At 36.4% G+C, this 15,561-nt stretch overlaps 1 protein-coding gene across 2 annotated transcripts in view; it reads right to left on the reverse strand.

Annotated features, from left to right (window-relative positions):
* Positions 1–3,070: 3,070 nt before the first annotated feature.
* Positions 3,071–15,561, reverse strand: part of LOC149229449 (protein PEP-RELATED DEVELOPMENT ARRESTED 1, chloroplastic-like) — a 62,201-nt gene continuing 49,710 nt past the window's right edge. For both annotated transcript variants that reach the window (XM_089378652.1, XM_089378651.1), the window contains exons 6-9: positions 3,773–3,934; positions 3,629–3,694; positions 3,456–3,515; positions 3,071–3,334 (exon numbers count right to left, since the gene is read on the reverse strand). In XM_089378652.1, coding sequence (XP_089234778.1) covers positions 3,287–3,334; positions 3,456–3,515; positions 3,629–3,694; positions 3,773–3,934 — 336 coding nt within the window. In that variant the 3' untranslated portion in view covers positions 3,071–3,286. The remainder of the gene's footprint in view (positions 3,335–3,455; positions 3,516–3,628; positions 3,695–3,772; positions 3,935–15,561) is intronic.

A 15,561-nucleotide genomic window follows, 5' to 3' on the forward strand; every position in this document is an offset into this window, starting at 1 on the left:
GTTTTTTGTCATGTCGCTATTTAGCAATGCTCTCTTGGCAAATTGAAAAGAGACCAAACCCTTCAAACACATAGAGCTTTTTCATGTTTAATAGAAAGGAATCACTAGGGGGATCATTTTGCTAATGAAGCCTCACACCTAGAACGTTGAATCATTAAGCTAAAAGGGGAGGTGGCCTCCATAGTCCCCTAGTTTATTTGTTATCATTTGACAAAGACAAGTCACACATGGAGTTTGATAACATTTCATCCCATGTACCATCACATTTCATCCAATATGACAAAGTGCCCCTTTCACTCTTATTTTATTACAACCCTAAAAGGTGGATTATGGGGTCCATTTTAGGTTTGGGTGTTTGGCTTCATCACAGTGCCACAAACACCTCAACACATTTCTTGAGGTTGCCATCCTAGATGCACTCACTAGTTTGTGCTTAGTGATTTCTCAAAAGGGTTCCAATGTTTGGTTAATCTTAAAGGTGAATACCTCTAAAAATTTCATATTTTCTTGTTCTCTAACATTCATTGGTTTTCACAATGTGGTAATGTTAACAATTTCCTCCAATTTGTATTAGTGAAATTTTGGAAAGGTTTCAAAAATTGGCTAACGGAAAATGTGAACAATTCTATCGATCTTTTATCCCACCTAGTTTCTTTATTTACTTGGTAGTGTGATTTGGCATTGGGGAATTGGTAGTGAATGGTTTTAAAAAGGAATAGAATTGGAGGATTTGGGATCAATTTTTGTAGATCTTGGATGGTATGGTGAGCCACAATCATCCAAGGTCATGCTCCCTCTGTAAATTGATTGATATTTAATGTGTTGTTAGATGGCAAGAGGCACTTATCAAAAACATCGAGGCCTCTATTTTCATTGCAATAAGGAAAACTCATGCACAAAAGGATAATCATATTATGGAAACCTTACTTCAACAAAAGAGACAACTTGAAAATCTAGAGGCTGAATGTCATGTTCTGCGTCATTAGGTTGCCAATTTGACTCCATCCCAGCAATAAGACTTCTCAAAATACGGAATGTAGATTGACTCAAATGAAGATTAAATGGACCAAAATGCTCAACCTTCTCTAGTTCAAGAAGAGGAAGTAAACAACAAGACTATCCTTAACTCAAATGTCATATCATGTTTTGTAAAATTGGTCCTTTTTTAGTCATTGTACTAGCAAAAACTCTCGGACATCCTTCACACATGATAGTTTCATCTTTTTGATAATTAGTTTGCAAATTTTGAGGCAAAATTTGAATTATATATTATTGGAGAGTCCTTTTTGTTTTATCATGTTGATCAGTGAGGCTGCAGCGTCTTTTTGATACAAAAATTAACCATTCTTTAATAATGATAATAATAATAAAATTAGTGATCACTTTATTAAAAATTTGCGTCTCTCATGGGGTGAAATACTTGAGGGCTCTTCCTCACCAAAGCCTAGTCCTCTATCTACCTTTTTAGATTTGTTATTGTGATTTTATTTGCGTATGTGAAATTTGCCTTGTGTTTATGGGTTAAGCTCTTAATTTTGATGGACAAGTTGTTTAAAATTTAGTGCAGTTATGTAAGAATTTATTTTCCATTGCTTATGTGAAATGGAAGAATAAATGATTTGTAGTAATGGAGGGTTGGGCATCTTAGAGAAGTTCTAGATAAACATTAAAGTACAATTAGGTGCCCCCAAGAAGTGATGTTCGCTAGTTGTATCTAAAAAGATTCTCAATGATACAATGACACATCCTAGTTATGAGAGGAAAACTAGGGAGATGAACCCAACCAAGGGAAATTTATCACTAGCATAGCGTTGTTTAAATTCCATATTTATTAAGCATTGGAATGGATCAAAAAACAATTAAAATACAAATTTGTAGGTGCTTAAAAGATCCCAATTAAGATATATATATATATATATATCACTCTCTACTTCACTAGTTTCATTGTTTTATAAAATTTAATATTAAGCTAATTTTAAATAGGTAAATGAGATGGATATTACTTGGAACAAGTGTTACAATCTCTTCCATATTAAGCTGTAGAATGCATCTCAATTCCCTCGATGCAATAAAAGCAAGCTTAACTTCTTTGTAACGCTAGAGGTGATTATAATGATATTTTTTTCCACTATTATGTTTGTTTATTACCAATTGTGCTATGAAGATCTAACATCAAGGGGACGTGGTCGTGAAGTTAGAGCACCTGCGTAGCTTCATCAGCCACAAGGAAACATGCCTTCATAACATCAAGGGGACGTGGTCGTGAAGTTAGAGCACCTGCGTAGCTTCATCAGCCACAAGGAAACATGCCATGAATTCTCCATAGGGTAACATGATAAAAAGGACAGATGGAAAATTGATGCTATAATCAAGGCCGCTTTTTGCATAGATCACATAACAAACAGCAGGATGAGGTGCAATCAACAAACTGCAAAGAACAGGATAGACGAAGAACGGAATAGATCAGCAAGGCAGCAGTCGAGGCAGGCAAATAACGCAAAGCGAACTTGGGATCCACCACTCCTTGATGCATCTATAGAAGACCCCTGGGGTCGTTTCTAGCGATTCTGCTATCATGGATAACTAACTTGTTTCCGTCATTACCCTTGTCAAAATGCCGTCTTGAATATTTACAGTGATTTTTTTTTAATTCCATAGTGACACGTTCATCGAAATAGTGTTTCATTTTTTGGCATCAAATGGCCAAGACCCCCCTCTTTTTTTAATATCCTTGTACCCTAAGCTATTTGGTTTCATGTTTGGCATCACATGGCCAAGACCCCCCTCTTTTTTTAATATCCTTGTACACTAAGCTATTTGGTTTCATGTTTGGCATCACATGGCCAAGACCCCCCTCTTTTTTAATATCCTTGTACACTAAGCTATTTGACATTTTGGCATTTCATGTTTGTCATGACATGGCGAAGACCTATTTTATGTCCATCCAATATCAGTAAATTCAACAACAAAGACAATTTTATGTACCAAAGAAAAGCCGGTGATATGTTATAACCAACTGGCACTTAAATCTCAGAAAGGAATTTGGATTGGTTTTCTGTCTTCTAACCGCTACTTTTAAAATGTATATATTTATCGCTTCAGTATACTAGCATGCTCCAGTCATCCACATTTTGTAATGAATGAAAATATTCCCTCGTTGAAAATTTGCAAAAATATGCATCTGGATTGGATCAAGTTTATTTCTTCAGCACGACTCCAAATTACATATTAGAATATAGTTACAAGGAGGTATCAACAACACTTTCATTTTTTCCACGTAGAGAGTTCAGCTAAAAGCCATCTCTTGAAGAATGTTGAGTGTTTCTCGGTGCACCTGGATAACAACCATAACACCAATCACAGAGGGGACTTCTACCAAAAAAATTGAAAAAATAAAATTATATGCAGCTTCAACATGATTTTGACTAAGAGTAAACACAAGAACTAATGATTACCCATTCTAAATGTTGAACTGTCACACCAGCTACATTTGCCTCGTACATACCACCCAATACCTAGCAACCCACCAATCCCAAACTCAGTAATGATTAATGGGAAGATGAAGCAACATATTTGCTATCTCTGTGACTCCACCATCCAAAATACTAGTTGTACCAATAGCACTTACCTTTGTTACAGTCTCTAGAAACATCCCTGGACGTACAGGACGTCCTTTACCAGTTGTTTGTATTCCCTGAAAACAAAAAAGGTTAGGATAATACACAACTTCGCTTAGTAAAAGTTTTATACAGCTCATCCTTCACTAACTGACCTGGTTTGACTTGTTCCTTGATGTCTTCTCACTCCTGGAAGCAGCAGATTCATCTTCACTTACGATATCTGCACCTTCGTCTTTACCTCGCATTACATTTTGTATCTTTTCGCGAACTATGGGTCCAGGCTTCAAAGCAACTAGTTCGGATACGAAGGCCACCTGGGTTAAGGCATAAAAGAGTTTTCATTGTCACCATTAACTAGACACAGAAGATCGTGCATCTTTGCGATAGAAACATCTTGTTCACCATAACTTTTCGATTGGAAAACAAACAAAATCCAGTGAAAACCAATGGGGGAAAAGGTAAGAAAATATGGTGAAAACGGAAGAAAAAAAAACAAACAAACGAACGAACGAACACACGTAACCATAAGAAACTAGCAACAATAGATTACAACAAGAGTTTAATTCGAAGGCAAGATAAGAGTGAAGAGAATAGTTGAGGATCTGTTATCAAACAAATATCTTTACAACATGGGGCAAACGAACGAACAAACGTAACCATAAGAAACTAGCAACAATAGATTACAACAAGAGTTTAATTCGAAGGCAAGATAAGAGTGAAGAGAATAGTCGAGGAAATGGCCTCATGATCTGTTATCAAACAAATATCTTTACAACATGGGGGCAGAAAGAGAGGGAAAATAAAATTCTATTTCACTAATGCCTAGTGACAGGCAATAAAAGGGAAAAGTCCACAGCCCAAAATGTCTCTATGAAACAGGTGTATACATAATACATATATTGAAAAGAACAAGAGGGGAGTAGTGATGTAAATTTGATAGAAAATGTCATATTTTACATTTTTAAAGCATGTCATATATTTGCAGTCTCATGATTTGGATTAGATCATCCTATTATTTGTCATCCATCTTGATGTTTTCAGAGTGGATAAATTGGAGGAATTAGCTCACAGGTCCACTTTTATCGGCAAGTCCCAGTTTGGCGAATTGGGGTTTGAAACTTTCCGGATGCAGTTTGAGGTATTAAACAACATTTTTTGGGGGGTAGAACTTTGTTGCTTAAGCACCACCTCCCCAACGCTATTTTATACTCAAATACCTTTCCAATGGCGCAAGAAAACCTCAAATGAAGTCTGTATGCAAAAATTATGCCACCCGGAAATTGACCTTCCTATTTTGACCACCATGTTTCGAGAAGATGCCATGTCAACCCCCATTATTTATGAAAAAGGGGCTAGCCATGTGATCATAATAAGGGAGACTATAAAAAAATGGATATTGTTACTCTAGTTAAGAGTTGAATGAGTCAAACTTAACTACTAGTAAGCTATCGTGTTGTGCTATAACCAGACCACTAGGAGGAAAAGGGGTCTCATTCTATTCGAGTGTATTTTGTTCCATAGATGATCAAAGTAGTTAAGAGTGGATAGAGAGAGAACAAACAATTTGTGTATTGTAGCAGCCCACGAGCCACAAGTCTTACTTCTTTGTACTTGCATCCATTTCGATTCAGAAAAAGAGAGAGCAGAGCGGCCTCACCTTCTCGCTGGGTTCTCTCCCATAAGGGTTTTCCATATTAGATTTTGTGTCCATTGTGGTTTGTGAGTTTTATTTCATTACCTATTTTCTATATTTTATTTATTGCATGCATAAGCATGATACAGTAATAAACAAATCCAAAAATCTAAGAAAAAATTAACCCACATAATATAGATTTCAGATTTTAGGTATAATTTTATCATATCTGTTGTGAGGAACTATCTAGTGAAATATCCATGGTAGTTTATGGATCATCTCATGTCAATTTTTTCTTAAATTTTTCCCCAAAACCAATTTTTTAATCCACACTAAGTTCTTCTCTGGACAACATTGGTTAGAGTAATTAATACTTATGTTACTTTAGATGTTAAATAGTGTGACCTGTTACCCCTTGTCAGTGGTAATACATAGATTTTTTTTAGTCCATCATTCACCACCATTGTAAACCCAAGGTCACAAGTCAAAACCATGTGAGGCCTTGTATTAGGTCTCCTAGACCTATGTCTTGCCACTTTGAGTTTGTGCCTATTTTTTTTGGTCGGATCATGCCCTATCTCCTAAGTAACATGACACGTCTTCCCCCACTTGTGTCACGTATTTCACATATCGGACACAAGTTTGACTCGTGTCGAACACAAACCCTACTAGTGCCCCAAAATTTGGACACGTGTCCAGTGAAAACCCATAATAAAAACGATTTATTGCCTCATCCTCATGCAATTCGAATACATGTTTGGAGCTCCAAAGGTTTTGGAGTGCAACTAAGGGTGATTAAGCAATGTTAGAAAGGATTCCATTTGTTGGCAAGTGGGATTTGTCCAAGTCCTACTAATGCTATGCAATTAATGGTAATGTTAAATTCTTGAAGTAAAAATGATCATTTTACTTAAATTTTTAACATTACCATATACTGACTCAAGATGCTTGAGAGTGGTTCCGACCTCATTAGATTTCATAAGGAGAAAGTAGAGTTTTAAATCTCACTCAAAATCAAACAGAGTTAACAATTTTCCGAATTTCAAGATTTGAGGGATTGCAACTTTTCCATTGGAGTTTGTCATGTATGAGGGTATGGAACTAACATTTAATTAAGAGGACCAAGCCCTCTATGTACCTTGATGTTGGTGGCAATGATTGTTGAACTCCTCTATCATGACCCTAGTAAAAATGTACCCATCACTCAAACAAAATCTCAATTTGACATGTTAAGTTTTTTCTATCTTATTTTAATGCTTAGAGGGTGATATTGATGATGAGGATCCCAATATAGGCAATGATTTTGATGATATATAGTACTAGTTATTTGTTGTAGCATGATTTTGTTTTGGACTCTACAGGCCATTTAGGGCCTCTTTGTTGATGTATTTTTGGTTCAAAGATGGATTGCACTTAGTGCTATTTTGGTTATATGCATTAGTTGTATGATTGAATTTGTATCATCATCATGTAAATGTTTTATATATTTTATAGCTTTTGTAATTCACTAATTTGTTATATTTTTTAATATATATATATATATATATATATATTGTGTGTGTGTGTGCGCGTGTCCTCCATGTCATGTTCCGGGGGTCATCATGTCATGTGTTGGATACTGATATTTTTGTGTCTTATGTGTCTTATGTCCTCACGTCATGTGACTTAGCTGGTCCCTTGAAAGCGTCACTTAGGCGATCTTGTCCCTAATCGGATTGGAGGACCTTAGGAGGCTTCTCATGAGGACTGAATGGTTTTGTGGGAGCATGCATTTTGTAGGGGTAATCACCGGTGTATGCATCAGTCCAGCCCAAGTCAATGTGCACCTATGTCATTTCACACGGTTAGTGTCTATAGAGTTTGTAGGTGACCTTGGCCTTGGTGCGGTATTTTGTTAAAAATTGGCAACTAGGGCCAAACTCTATGTGGGTCTTGTTGACCACTAGAGTGGCACCTGATGATTATATGAAGACTCCATGCCCAAGAATGATCCAGAAGACACTTGTATCATCAGATATCGTCAGTCAACAAAGTTTTTTAACTCTACTTGTATCTTCTCATCATTTTTCTTGTATCCAGATTCCACACCCTACGGGGAATTGTAATAAGTAATACTAGTAATGATGAGTTTTGAGTCTGTAACAGGCCTAGCATGTTGGGACTCGATCAGCAAACGAGTACACCTTGGAGTGTTTTTTTTATCTGGTTAATTATCCTTTCTTTTTCAGAGACGAATAATTTTCTAAGTTTTTTCACTCACGTTTTACCCTAAAGCGGGGGTGATGGTTTGAAGGTTGAGCCCCTGACACATCTTAGTGTCTAGAGTCGATGTATATTACCATACTAGATCACACAAAAAAAATTGTGGAATTTGGTTAGGTCTAAGTAGTCATTTTTTAATTTTTTAGATTTCCCGCAAATCAAAAATTGCAAATAAAATTGTATTTAAATTGTAATAAGTGTAGTCTAGAGAAGTTGTATGGGGTATGAGTAATCAAAATTACACATTTCACCCTCAACTTTCTACTATGACACACTTTGAGGGGTTAATAATGTGTTTTGGACCCTCAAAACCCACTTTTCCTAAGTTTAGTGGGAAATCTAGCAATTAATTAAGCCAGAAATTACATAAATGAAGAAAAATAAATATCCACACACGCTAAATGTTGTGTAAATGAGGTAGAAAATTATGGGGGAGTTAAAGTGAAGTCCCAAGGTGATGTGGACTCCTAAAATCAAGGAAATGACATGTGCTCAAATAAAATCGAATTTCTGGTATTAAATGAAAAAGTTGTTTGGAAATTCAAATTTGTGAAGTTAATGCACATTTGCGAAGATTTGGAAGAATATTTGGTGGAGATTTTTGTGGGAAATTGTCTTCACATGGGTTACCACCCATATACACTTTTCATTCCACCATAAAATTCAAATTTAGCACATAAGAGAAGAAAAAAATGATGTCCACTTGCCAGAATTCCATTTTTACACTTGGCATTGGAACTCCATTCAACAAATTCGAATTTCTCTTTGGGATTGTCATCCAATGCCATTTGTCATTGTCATTCTTCATTGGGATTTACTTCCAACTCTCTATATAATAGAGCCATGGGCTCTCACATTGGATAATATTGTTACTAGTTATTGTGCTTGCGGAAGCGCTGCTGCTTTGTCCATTTTCAGAAATATCAATAAAGACTTTGGGGTTTCATTCATGAGGTGTTCCTCATTTTCGAGTGTGATGAATTATTGAGCATTGGTATAATTCATTTTACTCATGCTTTGATCTAATTTGCTTCCATATGCTCTTGTAGATTTGTTAATGTAGAGTTATCTTGCATTGACATTTGATTTAGAAGTATACTATGCTCTAGTTGGTTTTAAATAAATCTCTAAAATTTCTTATCATTGTTTATTGCTAAATCTATATGAAACTAATTCTTGATTGAAGTTTTGTAGAGGAAACATCTTGTTGAAATTACAACATCAAGCGTAAGGGGACATCTTTAGAGAGACCAACCCACTCTTGATACATTCTTAAAGGAGCTTTCATTTGTTCTTTGAACCTTCATAGTCTTATCTTACAAAGTGGTTTTGCAGGGATTTCGGCACATAGCTTGTACACAAGCCGAGAACTTCTAAATTTAAATCTCTTTTAAAAAACATTGTACTTCATTTCTTTCATTTGCTATCTAAGAGCTTGAATATGGCTAAGCAAAAACGAGAGTTTACTCTCACTCTTTAGGTTAGCCTTTTGTAAATTATAATTGTACATATACATTTTATCTTGTTGATTTTTCCATTAATACTTAACCTATTTTGCAGCCATTGTTTGCATTGTTTGTTAACTCTTGTGTGGCAGATTTTGAAGAGCAACTTTCCGCAACATCTAACAAGTGTTTGCAGGCCCTTTGGCAAGTGTTGTGGGTTCGATTTCCAAAGATGTCATGAGCCCTTTTGAGGCTTATTTTGGCCAAGTCGAGTTCACTAGAGGGTTGCCCATTTTCCTCTTTAAGCCGTGGGAATTTGGAGGAAACTCACACCTTGTTTCCCTTGCATAAGTTTTGTGAGATCTTGTCACTACTTTCTCAAGAAAGGAGGTCTAGTGTCCAAGTTTCAAGCAATTATTGTGAGGACTCTCCTTGAAGTATAGTTGAAAACTTTGAAGGGCCCTCTTCTCATTGTAATATTAATAAAAAATCTAACTTGCTTGTGGGAGCTTGGGATTTCTCCCATGGTATCATATCTCTCCATTTAAAGGGAGGCTTCTCTTGGGTGGATTGACATTTGCATGGTTTAAGCTTTCATACTTCATTCACTTGCATGCTTTAATTGGGAATTAACACAACCTCACTATCACATTTCATTAAATTAAAGTTTGTTACAATTTCATTTGAGTTTTGCATTATCTATCTCATTGTTGCTTGAAGCTACAAGCTTACACTTTACTTTGGGCAATTCATCCTTTGCATGCAAGCATTTTATATTCTTAACAAACTTTGATTCGTTTCCATTTATCTTGTTAAATTGTTTCATGAGCATTTGAATACATGCTTCAATTTTATGCTACATTTTATCTTGAATATTGGAGCAATTTATTGTCATTGTTTATTTGAAACAAATTTTACTTTCAAACAAATTACTTGTATCATTTTAATTCATTGATGAAACACATGCAACACTTGTAAGCTAATTTTATTTCTCCAATTGAAGTTATAATTGCAACTTATGTTGAACACTATTTCATTTTCAAGCATTGCAAATCAATATCTTTGAAGCAATTGCATGTATCATTATTTTAATTTGGGGAATTAACACATTTTGCTTTTCATCTAGGCATTTTAGTGTAGGAAGGCCCCTAGCCTCATTAAAATTTTATCTCCGACATAAGTTGGTTGAAGTAGACATCTTAGGGATATTCTACTCCTCTATTGACTCCTCACTGTGAGATCCATATCATTGGGCGAGGGTGAGGTCTAAGGATTGAAGAGTTAAATTGTAATCTTATTGTAGAGCTAATTAATAAAATTAACCAAGAGCACTTTCTGTTACATTTACTTTACTTGTCTCTTGATAGTTTGAGTTTTCATATGCAAAGTCTATTCCAAAAGCAAGTATTGTAATCATTTCAAACAAGTGTTTTCTTTTCATGTTTCAAGTCTAATTGCATATTGATGTCTTGGTTCAGCACTTCCTTTCTTTTACATTTCCAAGTTAATTACTAATTTTTTGGTTTTGGCAAGATATGTTTCACATGTTTTGATTTAGAAAATTGATTATCTCAAAAGTATTTTTGTAGCTTACATATCTTGTGCTAACAATTCTTATTTACATTTCAGGGTCACTTTGTTTTTTCTTTTGAGAGCATTGCATTTTACTTTGAGCAAATATATCTTTAAATTGTTGAGCAAATTCTTTATAAAGCACTGGTTTTATGGTTTTTAATCATATTAATGATTGGCATTGTTATTTCAAGTTGCTCACTTCATATTTGCCCATAAATCCTTAAAAGTAATCAATTTTCACTATAACACTCTCCTAGAAACTCACATCTTTTAACTTAACTTTTCATTAGGGACCACCCCCCTTACCTAACCTAGGAGATAACTCAAACGGAGAGAGTCGGGATTAGTGTGACAGCCCATTCTCTAAGTTCCCTGCCACCAACCACCCCTTGTGGGGTTGAAGGCTTTTCTCACTGACTTGTAGGTAGGTGTAGGCAGCAGGGTCAACATCTTTGGCACCGTTGTTGGGAACAATTTTTCTTGTACCTGGGAAAAATTGACTAACCTTTTGGGTTTAGCATTTTGAACCTTAGATTTAGATTCTTGCTCAAATGGCAACTCCACTCAATCCAAATTTTGCAAAAGTCTCTACTAGGAGAAATTCAAGTGGTCTAGTTAACCCCTCTCCTGATCCTGAAAGGTTTTTTAGAGAGAGCTTGTATAGATTTTCTCGTAGTACAGCTCTTGCTAGTCTTGGGCAAGAGGCTATTTCTAATATTCATTTGCTTTTTCAAGAACAAGTAGAGCCTAGCATCATGAATGATCTTTTTGCTCCTTGTGACTTCACTAACATAAATGGCTATCCTCACAATATCCCTGACAAGGCTATTGAAAAGTTGCCTTCCTTTCAAGGTAACAATGCCATCAGTGCTACATCACATGTGAAAAACTTTAATGTTTGTATCTTTAAATGGTGTAACACTGCTAATTATGAGGATGTGAAGATGAGGCTTTTTGTTTTATCTTTAGAAGAGGATGCTCTTGATTGGCTCACTGAGAAACCTGCTAACTCATATAACTCTTTACAGGCCGTTCTGACTGTGTTTTTAGATAAGTTTGGAGAGAAGAAGGAAAATAGGCATTTGATCAATGCCATTAGCAACATGAAGAAAAATGAGAATGAGACCATGGAGGAGTTTAACAAGAGATTCAATGAATTAGTAAAAAGCATGCCTACTACTATTAAACCTCCTAATGAATTTCTTTTATGCTCATATCTAGATGCTTTTGGGGTTGACACTGCCTATGAGTTGAGGAGGAAGGAGCCTATGAATCTAAGTGTACCTCAATCTGAAGCCTTAAAGATAGAAAGGCCTAGAAAGCAGTCAGGAAAATCTAAAATTCCTGGTTTCAATATAGGGCCATCAAAATCAAATGATTACAAAGGCAATGCCAAAGAAGAGACTACACATGATCCTATTAAAGAATTAACTCAACTCATCAAGAGCATGGAAGAAAATCACATTAAAGAAATGCAAGCCATGCAAAATAGATTGGTGGCCATGGAGAGATCACAAGTGCAAAGATTCCAACCTAGGCCAAATGATAGATGGCAAAAGAATAAAGGCCCTGAACAGAAGCATAGGCCTCCAAATCCATTGGAACCCACCAACATGGTAGATCAGATTCCCCCTTTTTGTAGGCCATGTAATCAATTCCATGAAAAAGCCACATGCCCATATGTGAAGAGAATCATGGAAAGTGGCATGTTAGGAGATGAACATGTAGGGACAACTGGTCAAACCAATATGTTCTCCGTGGAGGATCAGATATACACCATTGAGAGAAATCAAGAGATTGACCATATGCCTAATAATCTTGGGGTTTACAATATGATTGCAAATTTTGACGAGGTCACTAAGATTCTTGGGGAAAAACCTACATCTGGACAAATTCTTGCTATCGCAAAACACAAAGGGATGACTTATCAGAGCAGGGATATCCAAGACCAGAATAATCACAGAAATTTTTCTCCTCCTACTTCAGAATTGAATTTTGACTTAGGCAATTGGTTTAATAATGCAAAGGTTTCTATTCCAGTGACAGAAATTTTAAAGATACCATCTCAAAGGGCCAAGTTACTAAGTGCCATTGAAGTTACTCAAAGGGAAGAAAAACATAGTGACAAACCAGAAGATGAGGAAATTGTATTAAAAAATATGAATTGTTATGTGGGGAATGAAGATCATCTACCATTTTATGTTTCTTTGATAGTGAATGATCGTCTTTTACACAATTGCATGCTTGATTCAGGGGCTTCATCAAATGTCATGACCAAGAAAGTCATGGAGCAACTGAATTTAAGGGTTTCTAGGCCCTATCACAACATATGTTCAATGGATTCTAAAAGAATTGAAGTGTGTGGGATAATTAAAGATTTACAGGTTTTCCTAGCTGCATACACAGATAGAATAATGACTATGGATATTGTTGTGATAGATGTTCCAGATTCATGGGGAATGCTCCTATCAAGAAAATGGGCATCAGATCTAGGTGGCAGCCTTCAAATGGACTTATCATATGCCACCATCCCCATGCTTGATAATACCTTTGTCAGACTTGATCAAGAGTTAGAGAAAAGATATCATGTTGAAGATCCAAGGAAACCCAACAATGAGATTATCTATAGATCATGCCAGACAGGGAGTGATGCAGTGTTGACAAATTTCCTTCCCCCCTTAACAGAACAGATTCAAAACGAAGAGATTAGGCATAGCTCAAAAAGCTTGGGTACTTCAAATCTTCCATCAGAGCATTTTCAAGACAAAGCAGTAGGATTGGCAATAAATGCATCATCATCACCATCGCAACTAACCAAGAAGAAAAGAAAAAAGCGAAAAAAAGAAAAAAGATATAAAAAATGAACCACCAGTTTTGAGCAGGATCAAGCCTCAACGCATCAATAGTCAGAAAAGGAAAAGGAAGAGGTTTGGTATATCTGATGGCCACAAACATGTTAATATTGGGGCAAGTCATAGTCCCAAGATAGTCAGAATTGGGCAAGGCACATCAAAGAAAGAACCTATGGACTTGCCTGTGAGTAGGCAGGTTCTCAAGATGGATTTTATCGAAGACATCTGATGCCATGGGGCATCTTTTTGTATCATATTTCTAACCTTATCTCATGTCATTTTTGTTTAAGTAGTTTTATTTCATGAATAAATTGTCATTTATGCTCTTAGAATAAATTTCCATTTCTTCGTTTATGTACTTTATTTCATTTGATGATATTTTGAATGGACACTGTTGATATATGTCTTTTGTCGGTGGATGCAGATTCCAGGTTCTTGCACACTATCACTTCATATCTAGCATGCATCCCCATATGGAACCAAATGTTGACCACTGGAGTGGCCCCTGATAATTATATGAAGACTTCATGCCCAAGGATGATCCAGAAGACACTTGTACCATCAGATATCATCAGTCAACAGAGTTTTTTAACTCTATTTCTATCTTCTCATCATCTTTCTTGTACCCAGATTCCACACTCTACGGGGAATTGTAATAAGTGATACTAGTAATGATGAGTTTTGAGTCTGTAACAGGCCTAGGATGTTGGGACTCGATCAGCAAACGAGTACACCTTGGAGTGTTTTTTTATCTAGTTAATTATCCCTTCTTTTTCAAAGGCAGATAATTTTCTAGGTTTTTTCACTCACGTTTTACCCCAAAGCCGGGGTGATGGTTTGAAGGTTGAGCCCCTGACACATCTTAGTGTCTAGAGTTGATGTATATTACCATACTATTAGAATAATTTTATTTTTAGTGTTTAATGCTCATTTATGTAGATAAAATCGTCTGTGATCTTATTAGCAGTTTCTTATTAGAAACTTCTTGTTTCTATTTTCTTAGTAGAAACTTGTTGATTCTGTAAATACTTTTGTATTATTTATTGAGCTTCATTGCTCATTGTAAATCAATTCAATCCATTCATTGATTATGGTATCAGAGCTCGGGTATTTTTTTTGAAATAATTTTTTCATAGTTTCAAAAAATTTGTGCTACATTTCGAAATTTCTCTCTACTGGATCGATACATTATTATAGCAGCAGAGAATCCACTGTAACAGGCAAATGCTGATTTCGCAAATTTCTTGGCCTAGATTTGATAATTTTTGCACCGTTTTTAGCATATCCGGAGCTGTCAGTATCGACTTCTATGGAGAATTTTTTTCCAATTTCCATTTGGGACACTGTTAAAGGTCCCTGCCCGGACACGATCGATCGTGGTTGCGTTGATTGATTCAGCGTGCGTGCGTTGATTTTTTTTTTGCGAGGGATTGGTCTCCCTGCTCTCACAATTTCTGAGAGAGCAGGATATAAACGCGACCCTGCGCATCACCAACCGCCACGTATTTCCCGACGTCGTCGTCACCTTCGTGGGGAAAGACATTCAAGCACGTCACGTCGGATTCCATTTTGACAGCCGACAAGAACTGAAAACGCTCCGACCAGGCCGGCCTGAACTTCTCCACTATGATACTCTTTCCATTCCCCGGCGTCCTGCTACTCTGTCGCCCAGCTTTCAGCCTTTCTCCCTCTGACACCTCGGCAGTGTTTTATTCTTCGGCATCGGGGCAATTGTCTGGCTTGACTACTCTCTGTTTCGAACTCGGTCGTTGTCGGTCTCGCCCAGGCTGTAGCTTCTCGACGGTCTGGTGGAGAATTTTGACGAGATCTTCGAGTTTCTGCATTCTTGAGAAATTCGCTTTTGCAGGGACGAATCTTCTGTTTTCTGAAGATTATTGTGGAGATTTCTGATCAGGTATTCACCTTTTCTGTTGTTTGGCTGTGGTCCTATTTATAAAGTTTTGAATTCTTGAAGCTTTGCCGGGCTGAAATCCCACTGTTTAGCCGAACTTTGAATTATTGAGAGAAATTGTTTGCATCGGGCGAAGTTTGCGGATCTTATCAGGCTTAAATATTGAAGTCGTTTTGCAGTCCTGAAAATATCGCATTTGTAAGGGCGAATTTTCTGTGCTTAGGGTTTAAATCAACAAATCTTTTGTTCTTTAGCTCAAGTA

Source organism: Pinus tabuliformis, chromosome J (assembly GCF_031772625.1).
Source record: "Pinus tabuliformis cultivar Carrire ecotype Pingquan chromosome J, CPIR1, whole genome shotgun sequence".
NCBI classification, from domain to species: domain Eukaryota; kingdom Viridiplantae; phylum Streptophyta; class Pinopsida; order Pinales; family Pinaceae; genus Pinus; species Pinus tabuliformis.